The sequence below is a fragment of the Grammomys surdaster genome, unplaced genomic scaffold, assembly GCF_004785775.1.
Source record: "Grammomys surdaster isolate TR1022 unplaced genomic scaffold, NIH_TR_1.0 217, whole genome shotgun sequence".
NCBI classification, from domain to species: Eukaryota; Metazoa; Chordata; class Mammalia; order Rodentia; family Muridae; genus Grammomys; species Grammomys surdaster.
The window spans coordinates 419,627-443,019 of NW_021604662.1; the positions used below are offsets into that span (position 1 = coordinate 419,627).

The following is a 23,393-nucleotide window of genomic DNA, read 5'->3' on the forward strand; positions in this document are numbered from 1 at the left end:
TATCTATCTATCTATCTATCTATCTATCTATCTATCTATCTATCTATTTATAAGGCCAGATCTCATGATATATAGCTTAGGCCATCTTTGAACTCTTTATGTAGCTGAGGATGACTTTGAATATCTGATTCCCCTGTTGCCATGTCTCAAGTGCTGAAATTTCAGGTGATTGCCATCATGCTCAGCTTTATGTAGTGTTGGGGTTTCATGCATGCTAAGCTAGCAGTCTACATCCTCGGCCCTGCTTTTTAGACCATGAACTTTGTTAATTTCTGTATATTTAGCCTAAATAATGTATCCGTAATTTCAAACAATTTCCTCTTCTGTTTCTGGAATTCTCTCTTAGTACTTAAATACAATCTTGACAATTTCATATTGATTCATGTTTATTAACATATTTGAAGGCTGACTGTTCACAATTGGATTCTTTCCTTGTAGTCTTTCCTTGGCTTGAAGACATTTAACTTGTTACTGTTGTAACTTGGCTGGAGTATCTTGTTAAGTGTTTTCCTTTGTGAAACACATGCAAGCACATTGAACACAGTGGCTTTGTATTGTCTACTTCTTTGTTCCTTGCATCTGAAACTGTGTTTCATGTACATGTATATATGTGCTCATTGCTTTTGTGCTACTAAACCACTACATACTTTTCTTCCAGTGTGAAGAACTTTTGAACCCTTACATATCCACAAATATTTTCCTGCTATTAGATATCAATGATGTCTTTATAGATATAGAATTCTTGTCTCATAGTCCCTTTTTCTCTTTAATTTATAGATTTTATTCTACCATCTTCTGTCTTTCTCTACTTCAAATGATTAGTGTAATACTAGGCTGATTCTCTCCCTACCCCACCACCTCTTTTTGGCATATTCTAAGACCTTTAATGGGTAATGGAATTTCTCCTCTATTATGCTTCTCAGTCATGAGCTCTTTCAAACATCAAACTGAAAATTCATTTTGAAAATGTATTTTGCTGCTAGGGAGATGGCTTAGAGGTTAAGAGCACTGACTGCTTTTCCAAGAGATCCCAAGTTCAATACCCAGCAGCTACAATGTGGCTCACAACCATCTATAATGGGATCTGATGCTTTCTTCTGGTGTATCTGAGTACTCACATTAATAAATAAATAAATAAATAAATAATCTTTAAAATAAATAAATAAAAGTGTATTTTTTTAATTGTACGTGTGCATGTGTGTATGGATATCTATGAAGGCCAGAAGAAGGCATTGGATTCTCTGGATCAAAAGTTACAGGTTCTTGTGAAATACCTAATGTGGGTGCTGGCTCCTCTACAAGAGTGACAAGTCCTCTTAAACACCAAACTTAACTCCAGCTCTTGAAGTCTTTTAGCCATAGAAAATTCCTTTCAGTATTATTTTAATTATTTCTTTTCCATGATCACGGAATGCCTATTATTAGCATATTAGTTTACTTAGTTTAGTTTTGATCTCTCTCTCTCTCTCTCTCTCTCTCTCTCTCTCTCTCTCTCTCTCTCTCTCTCTCTCCCTCCCTCCCTTTCTCCCTCCCTCCCTCTCTCCCTCCCTCCCTCCCTCCCTCCTTCCCTGTCTTCCTTTCTCTTCTCTTCCTTCCTGCTCCCTATCTTTCTTCCTTTCCTTTTTATTTTCTTTCATTCCTTTGTTCTTTCTTTTTGTTTCTTGATGGGTCCTCATGTATATAAGGCCAGAGCTATCTGATCCCTCTGAAGCTAGAGTTGAAAGTGGTTGTCAGCCACCAGATGTGGGTGCTGGGATCAGGATTTGAATCCTTTGAAACAGAAATATTTATTCTTTTAATTGCCTTTATTGAAGACAACTTTTTCATACAATATATCTTATTGTTTCCCCTCCCTCATCTCCTAGATCCTTCCTACCTCCTAACCCATCTAACTTTATGCATCTAACTCTATGCCTTTTCTCTATTACTTTAGAAAATAAACACAAAAAAGAAAAAGGAAACTACAATAAGAAAAAAGAAAAAGCATGAGAAACACACACATACAGAAGGCACACAATACACACACATACACACAGAGAGAGAGAGAGAGAGAAAGAGAGAGAGAGAGAGAGAGAGAGAGAGAGAGAGAGAGAGAGAGAGAGAGAGAGAACATACACCAGAAAAACAAACAAAATCGATAAAAGCACAAAATCAGAAACCATAATATACAAGCCAAAAAACAAAACCCAATAAGGTAAAAATTGTCCTAACAAAACAATATGAGACACAAAAAATCTAGAAAATCACTGAGTTTGTTTCGTATTGGCCATCTACTGCTGGGCCTGGGACCTATACTCAAGTGTGGTTTATACCCAGTGTCTTAGTGGAGTTTCTATTGCTGTGACAAAACACCATGACCAAAAAGCAAGTTGGAGAGAAAAGGGATTTATTTGGTTTATACTTCCAGATCATAGTCCATCATTGCAGAAAGTCTAGACAGAAACTCAAGCAGGGCTAGAGCTTGGAAGTAGGATCTTATGCGGAGGCTATAGAGGGGTGCTGTTAACTGGCTTGCTCTCTACCATTTGCTCAGCCTGCTTTCTTATAGAACCCAAGAATGGCACCATGGGCTGGTCCTTCCACATTTATCACTAATTTCAAAAATTTCTTACAATTGGATCTCATGGAAGAATTTTTACAAGTGACAGTCCTTTCTCTCTGATGACTCTAACTTGTGTCATCAAGTTAGAGATGTCTCCCCATACATTGCTGGGGATGTTGTGTCACCCCAGCCATTCCCATGATTTTAAAAAAATATTCTTTATACATATCTTATAATTTTCTTCTGAAACAGTTGCCCTTTGTTCTTTGACTTTTGTTACATGGAAGCAGTGCCCACATTTTTCCTAGTAAGATCCAACATTCCATAAACCCCAACCAGTACTGCCCTCTTCTGTAAGGCAATCATCCCTTAGTCATGTGTTCCTCCTTTCTCTTCAAGCTTAGTCCTTCCATGTCCTTGTCTCAGGACTTTGCTATTAATTCCTTAGCCTCTTTCAGAACCTGTGCATCCTCTTAGAGTCTGCCAGTCCTCTCAGCAATTTATTCTAAGCATCTCAAGGCTGGGAAAAGAAAGAATATAAGAGGCACAGAATTCTCCTCTCTTCTGTAAATTTTGATGACTATAGCTTATATTTCTGTAACAGTTTATACCATATAAGCCCTATTAAGAGAATGTAAAGTAATATAATCTTAAAATTAGAAATAACATGGAGGTCATGATGTAATGAATATCTTCATTTGTGTTTATGGTTTGCATGGAATTTTATGTACATATATGTTCAGTTCCCAAATATTGCATGGTAATTAATGAGGGTGTCATTCTCATTTTGCAGATGAAGAAAGATTAAATAACTTTCTCAGCAATAACTATAGTATATCTGGAGCTGGACTGTGATGTTAATCATCTGATTACAATATGCCACTGTTTCGTTCCCCCACTTACCTTCAGAATATGTTACACTGTGGAAATGATTTTTGGAATTCCTAAGTCATGTGTTATAACCTGTATTGTTTTAATACTGTTTTATACTGAAATGTATGATTTTAAATGCTAACTATAAAGGAGTAAGTTTTGTTACATAGTTTGAAATCTGACAAAAGAAAAATTTGAAAATAGTTTGAAACATTAATTTGATTATGTGTATTCTTTCCTGAAGATAACCCTGTCACACAGAAAGTATATATTTTGACATGACTTTTCTCTTTGTAAAACATTTAAGAACATTTGACTATATCTTACTGTTAAGTAGAAATGTACTTGGCTAATAATTCCTTATCAAGTATGACACTGAGAAAATGTAACCATACTTGTTTTAGAGTTTGGAATGAAGGACTGAGCACGTTAATAGCTATTTTAAAAACTGGTGCTTTTCCCAGGTCTCAGTTTCTTTTCCTACAAATAATCTTTTTATAAGTATCCTCTTAATAAATAAATAAATACTCGAGTAATACTCAAAATAGCTGATATATGATATGCCCCAGTCATCAGTCAGTCAGAATATATAGTGAGTAGAGGTACCACGTGTGGTTGTATCTCTCAACTGGTATATCAGTTCTATCCCAGTCATATCCTATAGCACTGTCCCCTTGCCTGAGTTCTTACATGTCCATTATCACAGGTGACCTGACAAGGGATATATTGTCATTTTGCAAATTGAGAGAATGAAGTTTATTATAGACCTTTAAATGAAACTGCTTGGACTGTTAGGTTACTGTTTTTTATTTGTGTGGAAGTCTCTCTGTTTTCAGAGACAAGGGCAGCATGAGACTATGTACTTTTTTGGTAGTAACATCATGTGTTTCTTTTTTACTGGATTGTTTTCATGCAATATATTCTGATCATAGTTTCCCCACTCCCAAGAGGGTATCTAATTTTGATGGGACAAATCCTAGCTTCCTTCAGAGAAAATATATGGTACATGATGAATAGGGTAAACAATCCCTATCCCCCATTAAATCTCCCTGTCCTGGGCTCATTCTTTGGTTCTAGGTCCCTTGTAGTTATGTGTCCTGGAAGAAGCTCAAGCCAGTGGGCAGATTCGTCCCAGTGAAAAAATGAATTGGCCTCTTTTCTGTTCCAGCAGGAACAAACACATAACCTTACTTTAAAAGGATATTCTTTTAATGACTTGCTTTCTTCCCTCTCCCTCCACAGAATGGCCTGCCTTCAGAGAACAATCCATATGTTTTTAATGGTGATTTTGTAGATCGAGGAAGCAATTCCATGGAGATCCTAATGATCTTGCTTGTTTGTTTTCTTGTCTACCCCTCTGACCTGCACCTCAATAGAGGGAACCATGAAGACTTTATGATGAACCTGAGGTAACATGGACTTTAGACTTCCTCTTTTATTCCCACTCTGAAATTGCTGCTGCATTGAGCTCACAGTCAACAGGTGTAGGTGAAGCTGTACAGGAGAGATAAGATGAATCATAAGGAAAATCTCCAAGTCTTCACCTTTGTTCATTAACTCCAGTCTTCTAACTAAGTTTCAGCTCCTTTGAAGCACTTCTCTGACTTCTTCCAGTCCTGTTTCCTCTTCCTCTTTATTATATTTTTTTTCTGTCATGCCCACCCTTTGTAGTCCAAATTGTATGCTGGGTAGGCATGCTAGATCAGGTTTGTAGGCATGGTTTGAAGCAGACTTAGATGGGAGTTTCTGTTGCTTCTCTTGACTTGCTACAAATTCTGTCTCAGAAGCTGGCACAACATTTTACATTGGTTTGTGTATTTTCTGTGTCCTGGTAATTGCTTCTAGCATAGTTGTTCATAAACATTTTTGAGAACAGCTGTAACATAGTATTTGAACTGTGTGACTCACTAGAGATTTGAGGGATAATGACTGATTAAATGGTTTAAGAATTCTGTCTGAAAGGCACAGTAGGTAATAAATGTTCCCTTCTTTTTCTTTTCTTTTTATGGAAAAGAGAATTCAGTTTGTTCTAGAAAATTGAGGTTATGTAATGTCTCATGCATTGGGGCCTAAGCTTTGGGGTGCTGTGATAAAAACTCAGCAGATCACTTTTGTCTTCAGAGCAGTCTCAACACCTGACTCAAGTACAGAGTTTCAATTCTAATTCTCAAGGTATGAAAGCAAAATGCAAAAATAACAAAACAAAATCTATGAAGAACAAGAATCTACAAGTATTATCAGAAACCTATTCCTGGGTGCTATAAGAAGAAAGGTTGAGCAAGTGATGGAGAGCAGCAAGTCAGTAAACAGTGATCTTCCATACCCTGCATCCAGGTTTCTGAGTTCCCATCATGATGGACTGTGATTGGGACATGGAAGCTGAAAAAAACCTCTCCAAGTTGCCTTTGGTCATGGTGCTTTATCACAGCAATAGAGAGCCAACTATGACAGTGCTTGGTAGGCTTGGAGATGTAAAAGATGGTTGAGTGTTGTGAAGGAATATGGGCATGTGTCTAAGGATGAGAATATCATTGAAGAAAGAGGGGCAAGAGTGGATACAAGGAGGGCAATTAGGAAAGAGCTAAAGAAATGGGAGCTTCATATTTAGACTAGCATGATGAGCAATGGAGAGGAAAAAATAGATTTAAGAAGACTTTGGGCAATAACAGTTTAGGGCTCAGTAACTTGATATGGAGGTCTTGAAAGAGGGATTAATCAAGGATGAGCAGGCTTGAGTTTAAAGGCACAATATTGGCATCATTCTGAAAGGGAATGAATGTAGTCTGGGGTAGGTTTATTTGATGTATTACCGAATATCAGTCCAGAGATAGATATGAAGTGTAACCTGGAGTATCATTCTATAGTATTGACACTAGATAGTAATTGAAACCCTGGCTGGGCGGGGGGTGGGGGAACAACTAAGGAAGAATGTAAAGGCAAGGGATGGCCTAGGTCAGAACCCGGAAGAATTCTAATAATGATGGTTACGTGGAAGAAGAAAACATGTGAGGTTATAGTATACTCTAAAAGTTGACTGTCACAAAATGGACGGGAGGAAGTTTTCTAAAAGTCTGGTTCAGCCAATTATATTTAGTGCTTCAGAGAAGTCCTGAAAGGAAAGGATGCTGTCTTTATTTTTCGATTGCTGTGAAGAGACAGCATGACCAAGACAACTTACAAAGGAAGACATCTAATTAGGAGCTTGTTTACAGTTTCAGACAGTGAGTCCATGACCATCATGTTGAGAAGCATGGTGGCAAGCCAGTTGCCGTGGTGCTGGAGCAGTAACTGAGAACTTACAGCTTATCCACAAGTGGCAGGCAGACAGGCAGGCAGGGAGAGGGAGATAGAGAGATAGAGAGATAGAGAGATAGAGAGATAGATAGATAGATAGATAGATAGATAGATAGATAGATACAGAGACACAAAGACATGCACAGAGAAAGAGACAGAGAGACAGAGAGACAGAGACAGAGAAAGACAAAAAGAGAATGGGCCTGACTTTGGCTTTTGAAGCCTCAAAATCACCCCTCACTGACATACCTTCTCCATCAAGGCTACAGTTCCTAATCCTTCCTAAACAGTGCACCAACTGGGAAGCAAGGCTCATTATCATTCAAACCACCATAGATGGCAAGATGTATATTAGTCTAACAGTGTGACACCTTTGATGAGTACAGGGAGGGAATTTATCTTGAAAAGTGCAGTAACATACTGGAGAAACCTGACATGATGTGGTTTGTGTGGAAATAGGGGGAGTGTGCTTTGTTCCTATGTTAACCTGTTGGAGACGAAGAGTACATGTGGTGGCACATGCCTTTAATCCCAGGACTCAGGAGGCAGGGGCAGGAAGATTCAAAGACTGCCTGCTTGACATATCGAGTACCAGTTCAGGCAGGCCTACATGAAAAGGGTATTCAATATTATCCTAAAGCAAGGAAACATAATTGAAAAATCTCCCTTAGCTTTGTGTTATCCAGGCATTAAAATTCCTGATACTTTCTGTTAAAATCATTCACTGAATCACATGTTCCATGTCAGAGAATGCGTGAAGACCCAGCTTATCTTAGATGCTTTGCTTTGTCTTTTTCATGCTTTTCCTTTGTCCTGCTCATTCATTTTGAGTGACTGGATGTTTGAGCATTGAAAAGTCTTCTCCATACAGCTTCCTCCAACCATAATGACATACATCTCAAAATACTTATAGCCTTTACATAACCCCTGGTACACATTTGTTAGGTTGTATTACAGTTTCACAAGTATCTATTTTCTTGCCCCACCAACACTCTAGGCTTCTTGAGAGTCAAGGGTGCCATTACTTGCTTTTGTTCTTTCTCCCAATGCTTTGGAAAGACTCTACTAAGTATTTCAACTGAAGTCTATGCTTTCTTGAGTTCCTACTATTTGGTAATAGTGAAGCATCAATGGTGTCCTTTTTTTTTTGCAATAATTAATGGTTAAAATCTACTTTTCAGGTATGGCTTCACAAAAGAAATTTTACAGAAATACAAGGTAAGATTCATACTAATTTTGCTATGAAAAATAAAAAGAAGAGCCAATGAAGGCAGATTGTTGCTTTGGGAAGGATGATGGGTTGATTAGTTAGATTTTGTGCCAATAAAATAATAAGCACAGCAGGAACCCCTCACCATGATAGAATCTTAGATTTTTTTTTCACTGTGACTGTTGGATCAGTTTCAGCATACATATAAACATGTTGCATTGCCTTAAAGGTAAGGTACCTACCCAGGGTTTTTTACTCAGTCATAGTGCAACAGACAGACAGGGAAATGTACAATATGACGGAGAGAGTTTTATTCAGCTACCTACATGCAGGAGACATAGTTTGCCACATTAGGGATAGCACATAGGGAATCAGAGTCAGACATAGAGAGGGGCAGATGGAGCCCGAAGAAAATACAGACAAGAACACTTAATAGGTTTTCATAGGAAAGACAGGACAAAGCCCCTTAGTGAATTGGAAGTTGAGTAGTTAGACCAATGGCAGCCAGACGTGCAGCATAAGAGTTATGACTAGTTGTCTTTGTCTAGCTCTGGGTTGATTAGCACAACAGAGTGGTGGCCAAGAAAAGAATTCCTTGGAGGGGGTGGTGGAGAGATTGCTCAGTGGTTAGGGCACTCACTGCTCTTCCAGAGGACCAGGGTTCAAATCCCAGCACGCACATGGAGGATCACAACTGTCTGTAACTCCAAGATCTGGCACTCTCAGATAGACACACATGCAGGCAAAACACCAATGAACATAAAATAAAGTTAAATACATTTAAAAATTAAAAAAAAAAAACTTCCTTGGAAGTGTAGAATCTGAAATGGTTGGTTTGCACATGAAAGCAGTCATTTAAGATCTCTAGAAATTAGCCATGAGAGGAGTAGTTTCCTCCATGAATAAGGCACCAGGGTATCAAAGTATCAAAAATACAGAATGAAAAAAAACTCCCTTGCTAAATACTTGCTAGTTGGTTGATGGCTCCCTGATGGCTTCCTTCTGATGGCATGAAAACTTGCTTTTTATCTATATATTGAGACTATTCACTTAGCTGGACAAATCAGGAAAATAAAACTTACTACACTCTTACTTACAGCTACATGGGAAAAAAATCTTACAAGTCTTGGAAGAAGTCTATACTTGGCTCCCAATTGGTACAATTATTGACAATGAAATCCTGGTCATACATGGTGGGATATCAGAATCCACAGACTTGAATGCACTCCATCAAGTTCAAAGAAATAAAGTAAGAAGTAATATGTACCTGAATCTTGTCTCAGAGATTTATAATAGAATGTGCTTCTTTTCATTTGTCATTTTAAATAGATACGTTCTTTGGTGGTGGTTGTAGCTGAGAAAATTAGTAAAAGTCTCCAGAAAAGCTATGATTGATTGCATGACAACTGAGTGGTTCTTCTATATACAGTACATTTTTTAAAAAGAAAGAAGCCATGTTGCAAATAGAAAAAAAAATGGGGATACATTAGCACATCAGATACCTTCTAAAAGTGGGGAGTTTGGAAGGGAAGTTTAAATGAATTCGCTTACATTGTGGTAAAAGAAACACAGTATAGCACTGTCAGCTTTTGTAAGTGTCAAGCTGCTTGCCACTGAGTGCATTCCCACTATGCTACTGATACTGCTGTGACCACCACCCAGTCACAGAACTTCCTTTACTGAAACCACGCCCATAAAACAGTAACTCTTCCTTCTTCTAGTTCTGATGATGAACATTCTGCATAGGAACACTAGGTAACTCATATAAGTAGAATCATATAGAAATTTATTTCTAAGTTGGTAAATGTCTCTATATTTCAACTAAGCATAGTAACTATCTTCAAATTATATTAACTCTAAACAACCATATTAAATACAATGTAGCCAGGACAAGAACCTGTATAGATCTTCTCAGGAAACTGCCTCTGTCAAGATTCCACACCTACCAAAGGGTTCTTTGAATGTACACAACTAGAGCCATCTTCCTCCTTTACCAGAGCTAAACTGAAGCCCCAAGTCTAGAAGTAAATGAGGCTCCAGATGAGCATGAGGACCAGTAGCAGCTATAGGACAGATGGTGGTGTATGGTCCAAGTGGGAGACTTGAGCTACTAACTTTAAAGACCAATAGTCAATAGCCAATCTGTCTAGGAAGCTGGTATTTGATCTGATAGAGACATATGATCTCAGTTGCACTTGAGGTTGGGGAGCCCCTATACATGGGAACAATAATATCATCTTCTCATTAACCTTTCGCTTTTACCTTACTAGGCTCTGTCAGGTTCCCTTTCTGCACTCTCAAGCCCTTTGTACATATCTTTCATAAGTTACCAAATTTAGGTAAAGAATGCTGATGCTATTTTCATCTGATCTTCTTGTGCTTCACCAATCCCTGGCAAAACCCCAGTACCTGGGGTGTAATAAGTATTTCTTAATTGTTGAATACTTCTTTAGAAATTAAAGACAAAAGCATGGAAAAATAAAAGTGGATAAGAACTTTCTTAAATCCCTCTCTCTGGTCTATGGTGATACCCAGAGAGGGGGAGCATCTACAGTGAACAGAGCCCCCAAGATGTCAAAGTATCAAAAATATAAAATAAAAGGCTCTAGGTGACACTAACCTGATGGTAACCACCATTCTAGTTTCCTTAAAGGCATTTTGTAAGGCAGGCAGAGTAGAGGTCAACACTGAGAATAAAGATTCTTTCTGTAAGGCAGAGGCTCTTCAAATTCCCAATCAAGAGTGTAGAGAAGGATGGTTAGTAGGACTCTCAAGAAAAAATGGTGGTGTGGTGCCTTATGGGGAGAGAAAGTATCCCAATCATAAATAGCTTTGAAGTCTGCAGAGCTACATGTTCCTAAGGGATCATGAGCTAATCAGAAATGAATTATGTGGACTTAAGCCTCCCAGAATATTCTGCTCTGCCTAAGACCTAGGATCATTTGTTTGGGGAAGACTAAGGTAGGCTGTGAACTAGTGGTTAATAGCTGAGATTGAGTTTCTAATCAACTTTATGCAGATACTTTAGAATAAGACTTAGTTTTAGTTTTGAAAACTAAAACCAGAATTTCAGACTATAGTTTCTTAGAGAAACTAAGTTACCCATTGCTGAACTATGGTCACTAGTATAACAGAAATATTATTTTTAAGTTGTTTTTTTTTTTTTGTGGATCAATGAAATGGCTCCATAGGTAAATATTCTTGTTCCCAAATCTAACAACCTGAGCTCAATCCTTGGAAACTATTTGGTGGAAGGAGAGAACCATATGTCTTCTGACTTCTACATATGTGCTATGGAGTATGGTGTGCATGTGACATGCACACACTCACACACAGAACACACACACACACACGTAAAAATGTTTTAATTGCTTCCTGTGAAGATAGACTGCTTAAAAGAGGTAAGAGCAGAATCCTAGTCTCAGATTACATAAAGTAATCCAGTGGACTTATCATGTTAACTTTTTGAAAACATTTCTTTTTAAAAAAAAAATGGGTTTGCTACTAGGATTAGGCAACATGATAAACTGCTGACAGGTCTGGCTAAGAACTACACTGAACTGAGTTTGAAGGGCTTCCCAGCTTTCAACCTGTGTCCCCTGTGAGAAGTTTCATAGACATGATGTGTTTTTTTCTCATTTATCTTGCAAAACACAACAAAATTAAATGCATACCCCATTTGAAAAGATGTTTTTTAACTCCTCAAAGCCCCAGGTATAGAGAAAGGCTCAGAAGGAGACTAGTTTCTCCTGTATTTAGCATCCTCTATTTCCTCTGACAATGCCTTATAACATGTCTAGCACCTTACACACATGCCTCTGAGGTCCCTTAGAATTTCTGTTGTGAAGCTTTTACTGTAAGGTAGTATCTTTAGTTGCAAAATGCACAAAAATATTTGAGTGGGCCCTAACAATGCTCATGAGGTGGTTGAGATAAAAGAGAGACAATCCCCGTGCTTTTTCACAGTTGAGGCACATTATGGCCAGATTCCTAACTGGAACTGACATGCGTTCATGCAATATTTAACTAAAGATTTTTATTTGTTGCAGATGAAATCTGTGTTGATGCCGCCAATGCCAATAAATCAAGAAGTTGACGTAAAGAGAAATAAATCAGGTTCAGCCAGTATTGAACCAGGGACGGTCAAATCAGACAAGATCCCTTCTGAACACTTGACAAAGCATGAATGGGAACAAGTAGGTAACCAAAGCAGTCACCAGAGTAGTGGCATCATCTCATCAACAGTGATTATGCTGTCCCTTACAAAATATATGTTATGACTTCACCTTTGTAAGCAGAATATATTGTCTTATCTAAATCCATCTCTATATTTTTCACATAATCAAGTATATAATTTCTAGACTGAAAAAAAAGAAATCTAGAACTCAAGTTATGGATTCTGAAAGAGAAACTCATTTCTTAAAGCTGTTAGCCCTTGGGATCTCTAAGACTCAATAAGTAAAGTGCTTTACCCAAGGTAAAATAGGTAACTCAACAAAGTAGCCCTTTGGCTGGTAGTTATTCTGCCTCAATGGAGTTCCAGGAACATGTATTTTTAATGATTTAAGAAAATTAAGATTATAATATGATGTCATTTTTTTCTTTCCTTTCCTCCATCAAACTCCTCCCTGGACCCTTTGCTCTCACCTAAATTCATGGCCTCTTTTCCTTTAAATCAGTGGTTCTGAACCTTCCTAATGCTGCAACCCTTTAATACAGTTCTTCATGTTGTGGACCTCCAACTATAAAATTTTTTGTTACTATTTTATAACTGTAATTTTGCTACTAATATAAATTATAATGCAAATATATGTGTTTTCTGCTGGTTTTAGGTAACCCCTGTGAAAGGGTCATTTGGGGATCATGGCCCATAGGTTGAGAAACACTACTTTAATTGTTATTATATCTATATTCCATCTATCTATCTATCTATCGATCTATCTATCTATCTATCTATCTATCTATCTATCTATCACCTAAATACTGCTCAGTCTATATAACAGAATTTGTGTTTTTATAGTGCTGGAGATTGAGCACAAGCTTTGTGTAGGGCAGGCAAACACTCTAACATTACACTATATATGTTAGTCTTTAGTGTGAGATAGAAACTTGCTTCATAGCCCAGGTTATCATGGAATTTGTGATCCTTCTGCCTCTGCCTCCCTACACCAGGTGCCTCTTGCTCACTTCATATGTACATTTGATTTATGTAAATTTTGACTGTTGTATGTGGTGAAAAGGAAGAGAAAGATGCTATGAGAGTTTACTTCCCTATACTTTATCATGAAATGTTCTTCCATTATCATATATATATAATTTTCTTGTATATTACTATATAAGGTTATATACATAAAATAATGTATGCTCACTCCAAGGGTAAGTTAAGATGCTTTCCAGCGGAAATGTTTTCTATAAATTACTATGTTCCATGTAGGAATTAAAAACTTAATCCTTTCCTTATAAAATATAACCCATTATGTTCCATGTTTCCTCTTTTATTATGCTACAAGTCACACACTCAAAATGTGAATTCATTGTATAGAAGCCAGATAGGATTCAGTTTAAAATGCAAGTGTCATTTTTGACATCAGCACCAGAACTTAAAGGTGTTGCATTAAATTTATGTGTAGGGTACAATATTAGAATTCAGTGAAAAGAAAGGAAGCCCTTGGGGTGATTCTTCTTTGGGAAATTTTAATTCTCCCCTCAACTAATCATCAAAAACTGTCTGGTCTGAGCCTGCTCTAGAGTGTCTGTAGTGCTTGGCAGGTACTGACCATTCCAGAATGGTTCTTCCACTTCTGGTCCTCTCTCTGCCATTCTGTCTTTTCTCTCATTTATCTCCAAGTCTCCTTTGTATGAAAGCTGTAAATAGATGCACAGTCCAGTTTAGTGGAGCAACCTTATCTGATCCTCTTCTTAAGTAAGACCTGATTGGAACCTACTAGAATAACTAAAGATTTTCAATTGAAGGGGCACCTGAAAAGATGGCTCAATCAGTAAAGTGCTTAGTGTGCAACCGTGAGATCCTGAGTTCAGATCCCCAGCACCTGAAATGAAAGTTGAGTGTGGCAACACATAACTGTAATTCCAGCACTAGGGAGGCATGGACAGCTGGATCTCTGGGGCTTATTGGCCAGTCAGTCCAACTAAATTGTTGAACTATGGGTTCAATGAGAGAGAAGAGTTGAGGAAAACACCCAATGTAGACCTCTGGCTTCTACATACATACAAAATGTCAATTATATGCTTCTTCTCCAAAGAAACATATAGATATGGACAGGTTTGAGATGTAGCTTAGAAATAGTATATTTTCCTGGCCTACATGAGGCCCTGATTCAATTCTCTGCACACATAGCAACAGCAGGAATAACTATGGAAAACAGTTTACTGACTTTTAGAATAATTGTCTATTAGAATCTTGAAGTACTTTGCAGGACAATTGACCCAAATACCTGATTGATACATTTTCAAAGTGGGACCCAGACAGCTTTCTCAAGGTTGTCACTGTCTTTAGTAATAAAGAGGTGTGTTTTTTTTTTACCACTCTTTTTAAGCTCTCGTAAATTCGAACATTCAACATAGATCAGAGACCACAGCCTCTGATTTTCTGTGAAAATAGTCTTAAAATTTGGGTCTTCAGTCCTGGGTATTGTGTGATATGCATTTGCTTCTTCCAGCCACCAAAGGAAATAGTAAGTTGAATTGAAATCATTGTGGGTTTAGAACATGTGGTGGAAGCCAGGCAATGAGTAAATGCAATGAATTGGAGAACATCCTTATGGAGGCAAAAAAAAAATTTTAAAATGGTTTTTGGTATGTTTTTGAAAAACCATGAGCCACCATGCCCAATTAAATTCAGGAAGGTAGTTACTTTCAATAAACACATATTAGGCATTCTTAATATGTTCAATGGGGCAAAAACGTGGGCCAATGGGAGGGAGACCTATCTAATCTCCTTGAATATGTTAAGAACACCTAATATATGTTCATTGGAAGGAACTGCTTTCTCTTCTGCATTTAGCTGGGCAAGGTGGTTCATATCTGTAACTCCAGATACCTTTAATATTTCTGTCTAAATTGGAATATAGAAATGATAAACTGTTACTTATAAGTATAAGCCTAATTTATTTTATTGTTCCAAGATTGTTGACCTTCTGTGGAGTGACCCCAGAGGCAAAAAAGGCTGTTATCCAAACACAAGCCGAGGAGGGGGCTGCTATTTTGGACCAGATGTTACCTCTAAGATTCTTAATAAATACCAGTTGAAGATGCTCATTAGGTCTCATGAGTGTAAACCTGACGGGTATGAAATCTGTCATGATGGAAAGGTGAGCTAATATCATGCACGAAATTCTTATAGACATCCTTGCTGAAAGCCTGGTCTTCACTGCACAGTGTTGTCCTTACCTAAAAGTCCGTGAGATATCTTCCTTAGTATCAAACAGAAAATGGACTAACGGTGCTTCACTGTCCCTTATCCTTAGAGATATTTAGCCTATTCTTCGATCTTTACTATTCCAAGAAGCAGAAATTCTTGTATGTGATTGCATTGATTACTCTTCTTATTGCCATAACCAAGTGATAAGAAGCAACTTAAGGAAGGATTTTGATGCACAGTTTGAGAGTATAGTCCATCATGATGGAGAAGGCATGGTAGTAGGCTGCTTGGTCACATCTCAGATGACCAGGAAGGAGGGAGAGATGCTGATGCTCAGCTGACATTCTCCCTTTTCCTTCTTTGTTCTGTCCAGGACCCCAACCTAAGAGATGGTGCCATCCACATTCAGGGAAGGTCTTCCCTCCCTCAGTTAATCCTGTCTGGAGATGCCCTCACAGACATACCAAGACTTATGCTCTGCTCAGTAATCCAATCAAATTGACAATTAAAATTAACCATCATCATAAGTGTACCTCTTTCTAACTTAATACCCAAATGCATTACTTTTACACTATAACAATAACACTGAGTACACACACACACACACACACACACACACACACACACAGGAGGAAAGAGAGAGGGGGGAGGGAGAGAGAGAGGGAGGGAGAGAGAGACATGCATGTGTACACACATGTATATATGTGTGCACACTTCATTTTTTACTAATTGTAAGCCAATTCTTACAGTTGCAATTCCCACAAAAGTGCAGACTGTACTTTTCCTTACAAAGAATCCAGTGTGTTCTCTTTCTCCTTCTGCAATTCCCTGTAAACGACAGAATACACACAGGGCACTTCCTTTCAACTCACTGAGGAGGTGATCACTAGCAAGTTGCTTACTGTGGTTAATTTACTGACATTAAAATGGAATGTCTTGTTCTCCTCAAGTTATGTCAACAAGGTTAGAAAAGATGAAGACTAAGAAACTGGTTCCTATCTTCAGTTGCCCTGGGATGGTTGTTTTCTTTTTTTCTTTATAGTGAATAAAAATAAATAACAATGAATATAGAATCCTGGGACATTTCCTTCTGTGCTGATACTTTAATGTTCTTAATTCTATTCATTCATTTTTGGCCCATACTAATATAATAAGGTGCATACTACTTAGAATCTATTTGCAATTAGAAAAATAGCAGTGGTTCATCTGAAGTCACATTCTTATTAGACCAGACTTGGACTCAAGCCAGGTTTCCTGTCACCAGCAAGTATTGTCTTTCCATATTCTGCCTGTCATGCTTTCATAGGTCCATCCCATTATGTCTCTGCTTGTAAAACATTTTTATGTAACTTGGAACCCTCTAAATCGCTCATCTTTGTGGGAAAGACAAAGAATGGGCTTCTAACTAAATTTTATTTTGACCCCTCAGATATCACAAAATAAGAAAATAAGGGATTTATCCCTAATGAAAAATTAGAATTTACACACTAACCATTAAAGAGAATTCTAAGATTTGGCACTAAAATAGTATGTAAGTGTTCAGGGCCATACCCTGGGAATGTTGGATAAATATCGAGGAATTAGTACTGGAGACACTGACTGAAGACTTGTATTTTCCTTCAAGGGAACCATATGAAATCATGTCAGACCTGGAAAATTTGCAGAGATTTTTTTTTTCCTGCCTTTTACTGAATGATCTTTCGAAAGCTAATTTAATGAACTCGATCCTCTTTTTCTTTAATCAGGTCATTACTTTATTTTCTGCTTCTAATTATTATGAAGAAGGCAGCAACCGAGGAGCTTACATCAGACTAAGTTATGGTACAACTCCACAATTTTTCCAGTACCAAGTAACTAGTACATCATGCCTAGACCCTCTTCACAAAAGGTATAGAGCTCTGATAATGCTACTGACTGTATTTGTGACCAAGTAGAACCAGTTTCAAGGGACTAAGAACACTTCTACCAGTAAAGTTTCTAGCCATCATTATTGAGTTGTCTGTTTCTTTAATTCTTTTAGTTTGTGCTTCATGCAGTTTCAGGTTCTGTTGTTAGGTTCACATATGTTTATAGTTGTTTTGTGTTCTATCATTATGAATTACTCCCCTTTACTCGAGATCCAGTTTTCATTTGTCTATTTTGTCTCCTATTAGCATGACACTCTAGTTTATACAGTTGCTGGTTTTTTTGGTTTTGTTTGTGTTTTTGTCTCTTTCATTTCAAACTCTTTGAGCCTTTAAAACTAAACTATGTCTCCCATGAGGTAATATATAGTGTGATCGTGTTTCATTTTGAAGTTGTCTAGTCTCATGATCTCTGTCTTTTTAGTTGATTATTTAATTTACTTACATATGCTGCTATTATTCATCAACTGGGACGTGTACCTGCCATTTTATGTTTTGATACATGGATAATGCTTTGTTTTGTCAGTTCCACACTGAAAACATTAAAATGAAATGACTCTTCTCTGAAATTGTACAGGCATTTTTCTTTTAAAAATAAGCTGAGGAAAAGTTTATGTTAATGTAGTTGACTAAATGTCCTACCATCAGTCAAAAGATTGTCCTTGCTATTGAATTATGCGCCCTTCTGTTGCTTTGAGTGTCCTCATCAAAGTTGAATCTGGTTTTGAAGGTTCCTATGATGCTCTGCTCATGTGTGTATCCTCTTTTAGCAGTCACCACCTATTTTGTTTCAGTGATATAATGGTAAATTTCAATATCTCATATGACAAGTTCCCTTTTTCAAGTAGTTATTCACATGAGTCTCTCAAATTGAAAAGAAAAAACTCTATCTGGAGCATGCATTAAAGTACAAGGGGAGAACCAACTCCACAAAGTTGTCCTCTGATCTGCACACATGTACTGTGGCATACACACAACCCCCTCACCACATCTAATTATCAAATACAAAAGATAAAATGTCTAGAAAATGAAAAGGAAGTATACAAACAGCAACAACAATGATGATGATGATTTTAAAAATATCGAACAAACCTCCAAAATGCAGACACAAAAATGCCTACATTTACTATCTAACAACACAATACATATAAACATAGGCCATTTATTTAAAGTGGAAACTAGCATGCTGTAACATAGCACTGGAAAATGAAGCAGGACAGAGTGGGTTTTTAAGTGTCCTGGAAATGCTGCTTTCTTAATACAGGGTGAGCGCTATGGAATTCAGTGCCTTCAAGATACTAAAGGAAAGAATGATTGCACGAAAAACTGATCTCATCAATGCTTTCCAGCAACATGACTACAGTAGGTCAGGTAATAAAATATTTACCATTTCTCAACATATCTGGCTATACAGAGAGTAGGTTTTCCAATGGAATTTTAGGTCTTAGTTGCTAGAATATTGGAATGATAGAAATATTTTAAAATCCATTATTTGCTATTTTAAAAAAAGCAGAATGTATCTCCTTTTCAGTAAGATTCTTTGAATCCAAGCAACCAACAACCATGAGTTGGACCTCTTTTCGGGGTACCTGTGGAGATAGAGAATGCCTGGAGGATGCAGAAGTGTAATGTGTTTGTTGGCTTCGCGGTTTCTTAAGTCTCATGGCTGCCACTCTTTTGAATGATTATTTGAGCCTGACCTAGTGACACATGCCTGTAATTCCCAGCCTCTGGTAGGCTGAGGCAGGAGAATTATGAGTATGAGGCCAGCTTGAGCTATACAGAGAGATTCTGTCTTAAGAAAGAAAAACAAAAACAAAAACCAAGATGATGGTTTTGAATCAAACATGAGAGCACAAACTAATTAATGAGTAAGCACCAAAGGCTACTTTGCCATGGTGGGAAGGCTAATGTTGCTCTAGCAACTATCTGGACACTAAAGATAGAAAAGATGAAGTCAGGGTTTCTGTGCCTTCAAAGTGGCTAAATTCTATAATGTTCTCAACTGCATCTTTGAGGAAAACATCCTTAATTGTAGCTATTAGTATATTCAGAGGTTAACATCAATTAGCATGAGTTCGAAATTAAGGAGTACTAAACAAACTAGGTGAGCTATGATGACTAAGAATCAATACAACCATCAAATAACAGAGCTAGTTCCCCCAAGGAAATCAGCTGTTAGAGTTGTCAAATACAAAATATAAAATGTCTTAAAAAATGAAAAGGAGAAAATACACACACACACACACAATGTGTGTTTGAAATATTTGAAATATGATTGAAAGACGTATCAAATAGTTATAGTGATGTATTTGTTAAAATAAAGAGGAAGCAGAACAGATCCTGAATACCTGTAGTGCCAGCACTCGGGAGGTAGTAGCAGGAAGTCTGTAATTAGAGGCCAACCTGGGCTACATGAGACCTTGTCTCAAAACCAAAACAAAGCCCAAGAGAGTGAGAGAGTGTGCATAATGACTGAGTTAAAGAGAAGATTAGATACCCCTTCAAGAATTAGATTGAGAGATAGGAACTTCAAGGCTAGCCTAAGCAACACAGTAACCCCAAGGCTAACCTGGACTATATAGCCAGACCCTGTCTCAAAAGAACCTTATATGAACAGCAAAATGAGAAGGCTTAACAAATATCTAGTGAACATCAAAGCCTAACATATCAGTGTACCAGAAAGAAAGAAAGAAAGAAAGAAAGAAAGAAAGAAAGAAAGAAAGAAAGAAAGAGAGAGACTGTAATGGAGGAAGGATATATGTAAAATGATAATGTCCGAAGCTCTTCCAGAACTGATGACAGAGTCCTAGACATAAATAGAAACACTGATTCTCAAGCAGGATACATAAAATTAAATCCACACTTCACTTGTAATTGAGCTACCAATAGAGACAAGGGCATTCAAATGAGGCAGAAGAAACATACATTACAGGGCTGGAGAGATGGCTCAGAGGTTAAGAGCACTGGCTGCTCTTCCAGAGGTCCTGAGTTCAATTCCCAGCAACCACATGGTGGCTCATAACCATCTTTAATGAAATCTAGTGCCCTCTTCCGGTCTTCAGGCATACAGGTAGGAGACTGCTGTAATGAATAATGAATAAATAGATCTCTTTTTAAAAAAGGAAATACATATTACTACAAAGACGCAACAGTTGGATTGGTAGACTAATCAGCAGCTGAGAAAAAAAGCCAGTAGATAGTGGATCATATATACGATTGAAAGTTATATTTACACAACTAGCATGAAAACATTAACAGAAACACAGCTGGAAAGTACTCTGTTAATAGCAAACAAAGTAGACTCTGAGACATTACTAGATATGAAAAGGAACACTTAGTGATAGCAAACATTTAATTTGCCAGTTGCATTTATTCTGCATGTTTATGTTTCTACTGATCTGGCCTCGAAATATGCAAAACAAACCTGTCAGGGCAACTAGCAGAAGCAGAAACCTCTGCCACCATAGTGGGGGATTTTAATACTCCTCCCTCAGAAATCAAGGTTTATCACTATAGAATACACCTATACCATGACATGGTGACAGCACTATAGCTCAATCTATTCCAACCATAAAAACCACTTTTGAGATTCAGCACAGTGGCACATGGCAACATTCAAGGCAGAGGCAAAGTGATCATGAATTCAGGGACAGCTAATATATAACACATATTTTTGGAAATAAAAATGTACTTTTGAATTTCTTGTATCACATAAAATTTACAGTAGAAATTATAATATTCAAGCTGAGTGGTAATGGAACTTTTTAACATGTAAACTTTCCAGAATGCAAATTAGAGAAACAACAGCTTCTCTGGATGCATATATTTTTAAACAATGAAACTTTTATCAACTGATAAGAAAATAGTTCTTTGAAGAAACTGGTAAACTTGATAAAGTGAGAGAGAGAGAGAGAGAGAGAGAGAGAGAGAGAGAGAGAGAGAGAGCGCACAAATTAGAGAACACAGATTCAAGTACAAATAAACAATGCTAAGATAGAGATCATTAAGATACATTATGAAAACTTACCTAATAAAGAATTAAAACTTTAAATCAAATGGACATATTCCTAAAATATATACATCTATATACACACACTCTAATCTGAGACAGAAATAAACCAAAAATATTAGTGACTCTGTAACTGTTAAAGGAACAGAATATGGAAAATTGAAAGTTTCTATAAGAAAGTCCTTGGCTTTCAGACAGCTTCATTCCTTAAAGAAACAAGATAAATCTTATACCACTTCCAGAGAATGGGAACAGAATATTTTAGGAGGCCAATATAACCTTGGTGTTTAAACCTAACAAGAAAAAGACAATTAAGGGTTCATTATAGATAAATTTAAATGAAAATTTCATAAATGAAATAGTCAAATATTAGTATATCACAACCAAGTTTGGCATTTGCTATGACTACTAGGAAATCCAAGTTATTTTATCATCTAAAACCCAGTCAATGTAATTCAATATTTTAATGAAGATATTGTGTAATTTACCTAAAACCAATTATATTGATATATTTACCCTGGTTTCATGGTTTAGGTTTTTTAATTCAAAAATTTTGAGACAGGGTTTCTAAAACAATCTGGCCTCAAACTCCCTATATAGCTGAGGATGACCCTGAAGTTTTTGATCCTTCTGTCTCTACCTCCTATGTGCTGGGGATGTTAGATTTATGCCACCATGCCCAAGTTATGTGGTTCTGGGAATCAAACCCAGGGCTCTGTGCACACTAGGCAAGTACTCTACCAATTGAGCTCCATTCTGAGATCTGTTAATGGTTTGTAAAAGCAGATAATTAAGAATACATTCTGAATGTGTTAGCTCATGTCTATAATTCTAGCATTGAGGAGGCAGAGGCAGAAGAATAAAGAATTCAAGTTCAGCTCCAACTCCACTTTGTGTGGAAGTTATGCGCACTGTACACATATATACATATATACATACAGGCAAAACATTCCTACACATAAAATAAGTCTAAAAAGTGAAAGAGAAACTCTATATGTATTTATGTTTAAATATTTATATACTTAGTAAAAAGACTAGAAATAATGGAATTGTTTATTTGAAATCATTTTAAGTTCTGAGAGGGTGGCTCATACCAGTCAAAAAGGATTAAAGGAGAATTGTAGGTTTGAGGCCAGCCTGGGGCTATATCATGAGTTCAAGGCTAGCCTAAGTAATATAGTGAGACTGTCTCAAAAGCCAAGGTTTGGCAATATTGCTTGGTGGTAGAGTACTTGCCTATAGAACATACCAGGTTTGATCCCCAATATAAGGTTGCTTCAAATGAATATATATATTCAATAATGAGAAAAATAAAAATATATGTGGTTTGATAAATTACAATGTAATATTAAGGACAAAAACATTAGTTGGGAAAATAGATGAGTGATATGCTAAAATGTTAAAAATAAAAGTAAGTCTTTCTTATGTGTTTTCAAATCTTCTGTAATACCTTACTTTATGTATTAGGGAAAGAGAAAAAGTTCAATACTTAAATTCCTTACATGTGACAGTAAGATTTACAGAACATGAAAAGACTTACTTTATTTATTCCTCTCTCAAGGCTCTGGGGCCTGCTAGGACAGGCCATGGAAGAAAGCAGTGGGCCCTCAGACCTTAAAACCTCAGACTGCCCACTAGGTCTGAGAAAGAGTTTGCATCTTTGTTTTGTGAAATTATGTGCCAATCATATGGGGTTTTGTTGCTGTTAGGAAGGATTTCATTGACCCAGTGGGCTTTTTCTATGGAAAGCATTTTGGGGCTGAACTTACCATGGAGATCTCTGAGTTCACACCTGGTAACCATTGACGCCAACGGAAGTGTTAACTACATGTCCAGCTTTGAAGACATCCACATTGAAAAGCCTATGAAAGATGTGAGTGACATACTGTTACTTCCATATTATTAGCTAAAATGGGTTGGTTCAGTGTACCCTTTGGACAACCTCTAAGCAATTTAGTGCTTTCAAAAGTTGGGAGTGGAATTATCAAATGAATGTAAATGGATGAGGGAGGTGGAAAATGTGTGTATTCTCTTTAGACAAAATAAGCAAAAGCTTTGTAAGCAAACCTATGTTAAATCTGATGTTATTTTCAGTGCTGTCTCCCAGAAGGGCACATATAACAACATTCTCTCATTAAAAATACCATTTGAATATTCAACATACATGTACAGATTTA

General features: G+C 37.1%; 1 protein-coding gene across 1 annotated transcript in view; it reads left to right on the plus strand.

The window, feature by feature from the left end:
• Positions 1–23,393, plus strand: part of Ppef1 (protein phosphatase with EF-hand domain 1) — an 87,917-nt gene that overhangs the window by 62,251 nt on the left and 2,273 nt on the right. The window contains exons 7-14 of the mRNA XM_028772712.1: positions 4,658–4,824; positions 7,891–7,927; positions 9,019–9,168; positions 11,969–12,115; positions 15,065–15,250; positions 17,046–17,188; positions 18,469–18,575; positions 22,926–23,089. Coding sequence (XP_028628545.1) covers positions 4,658–4,824; positions 7,891–7,927; positions 9,019–9,168; positions 11,969–12,115; positions 15,065–15,250; positions 17,046–17,188; positions 18,469–18,575; positions 22,926–23,089 — 1,101 coding nt within the window. The remainder of the gene's footprint in view (positions 1–4,657; positions 4,825–7,890; positions 7,928–9,018; positions 9,169–11,968; positions 12,116–15,064; positions 15,251–17,045; positions 17,189–18,468; positions 18,576–22,925; positions 23,090–23,393) is intronic.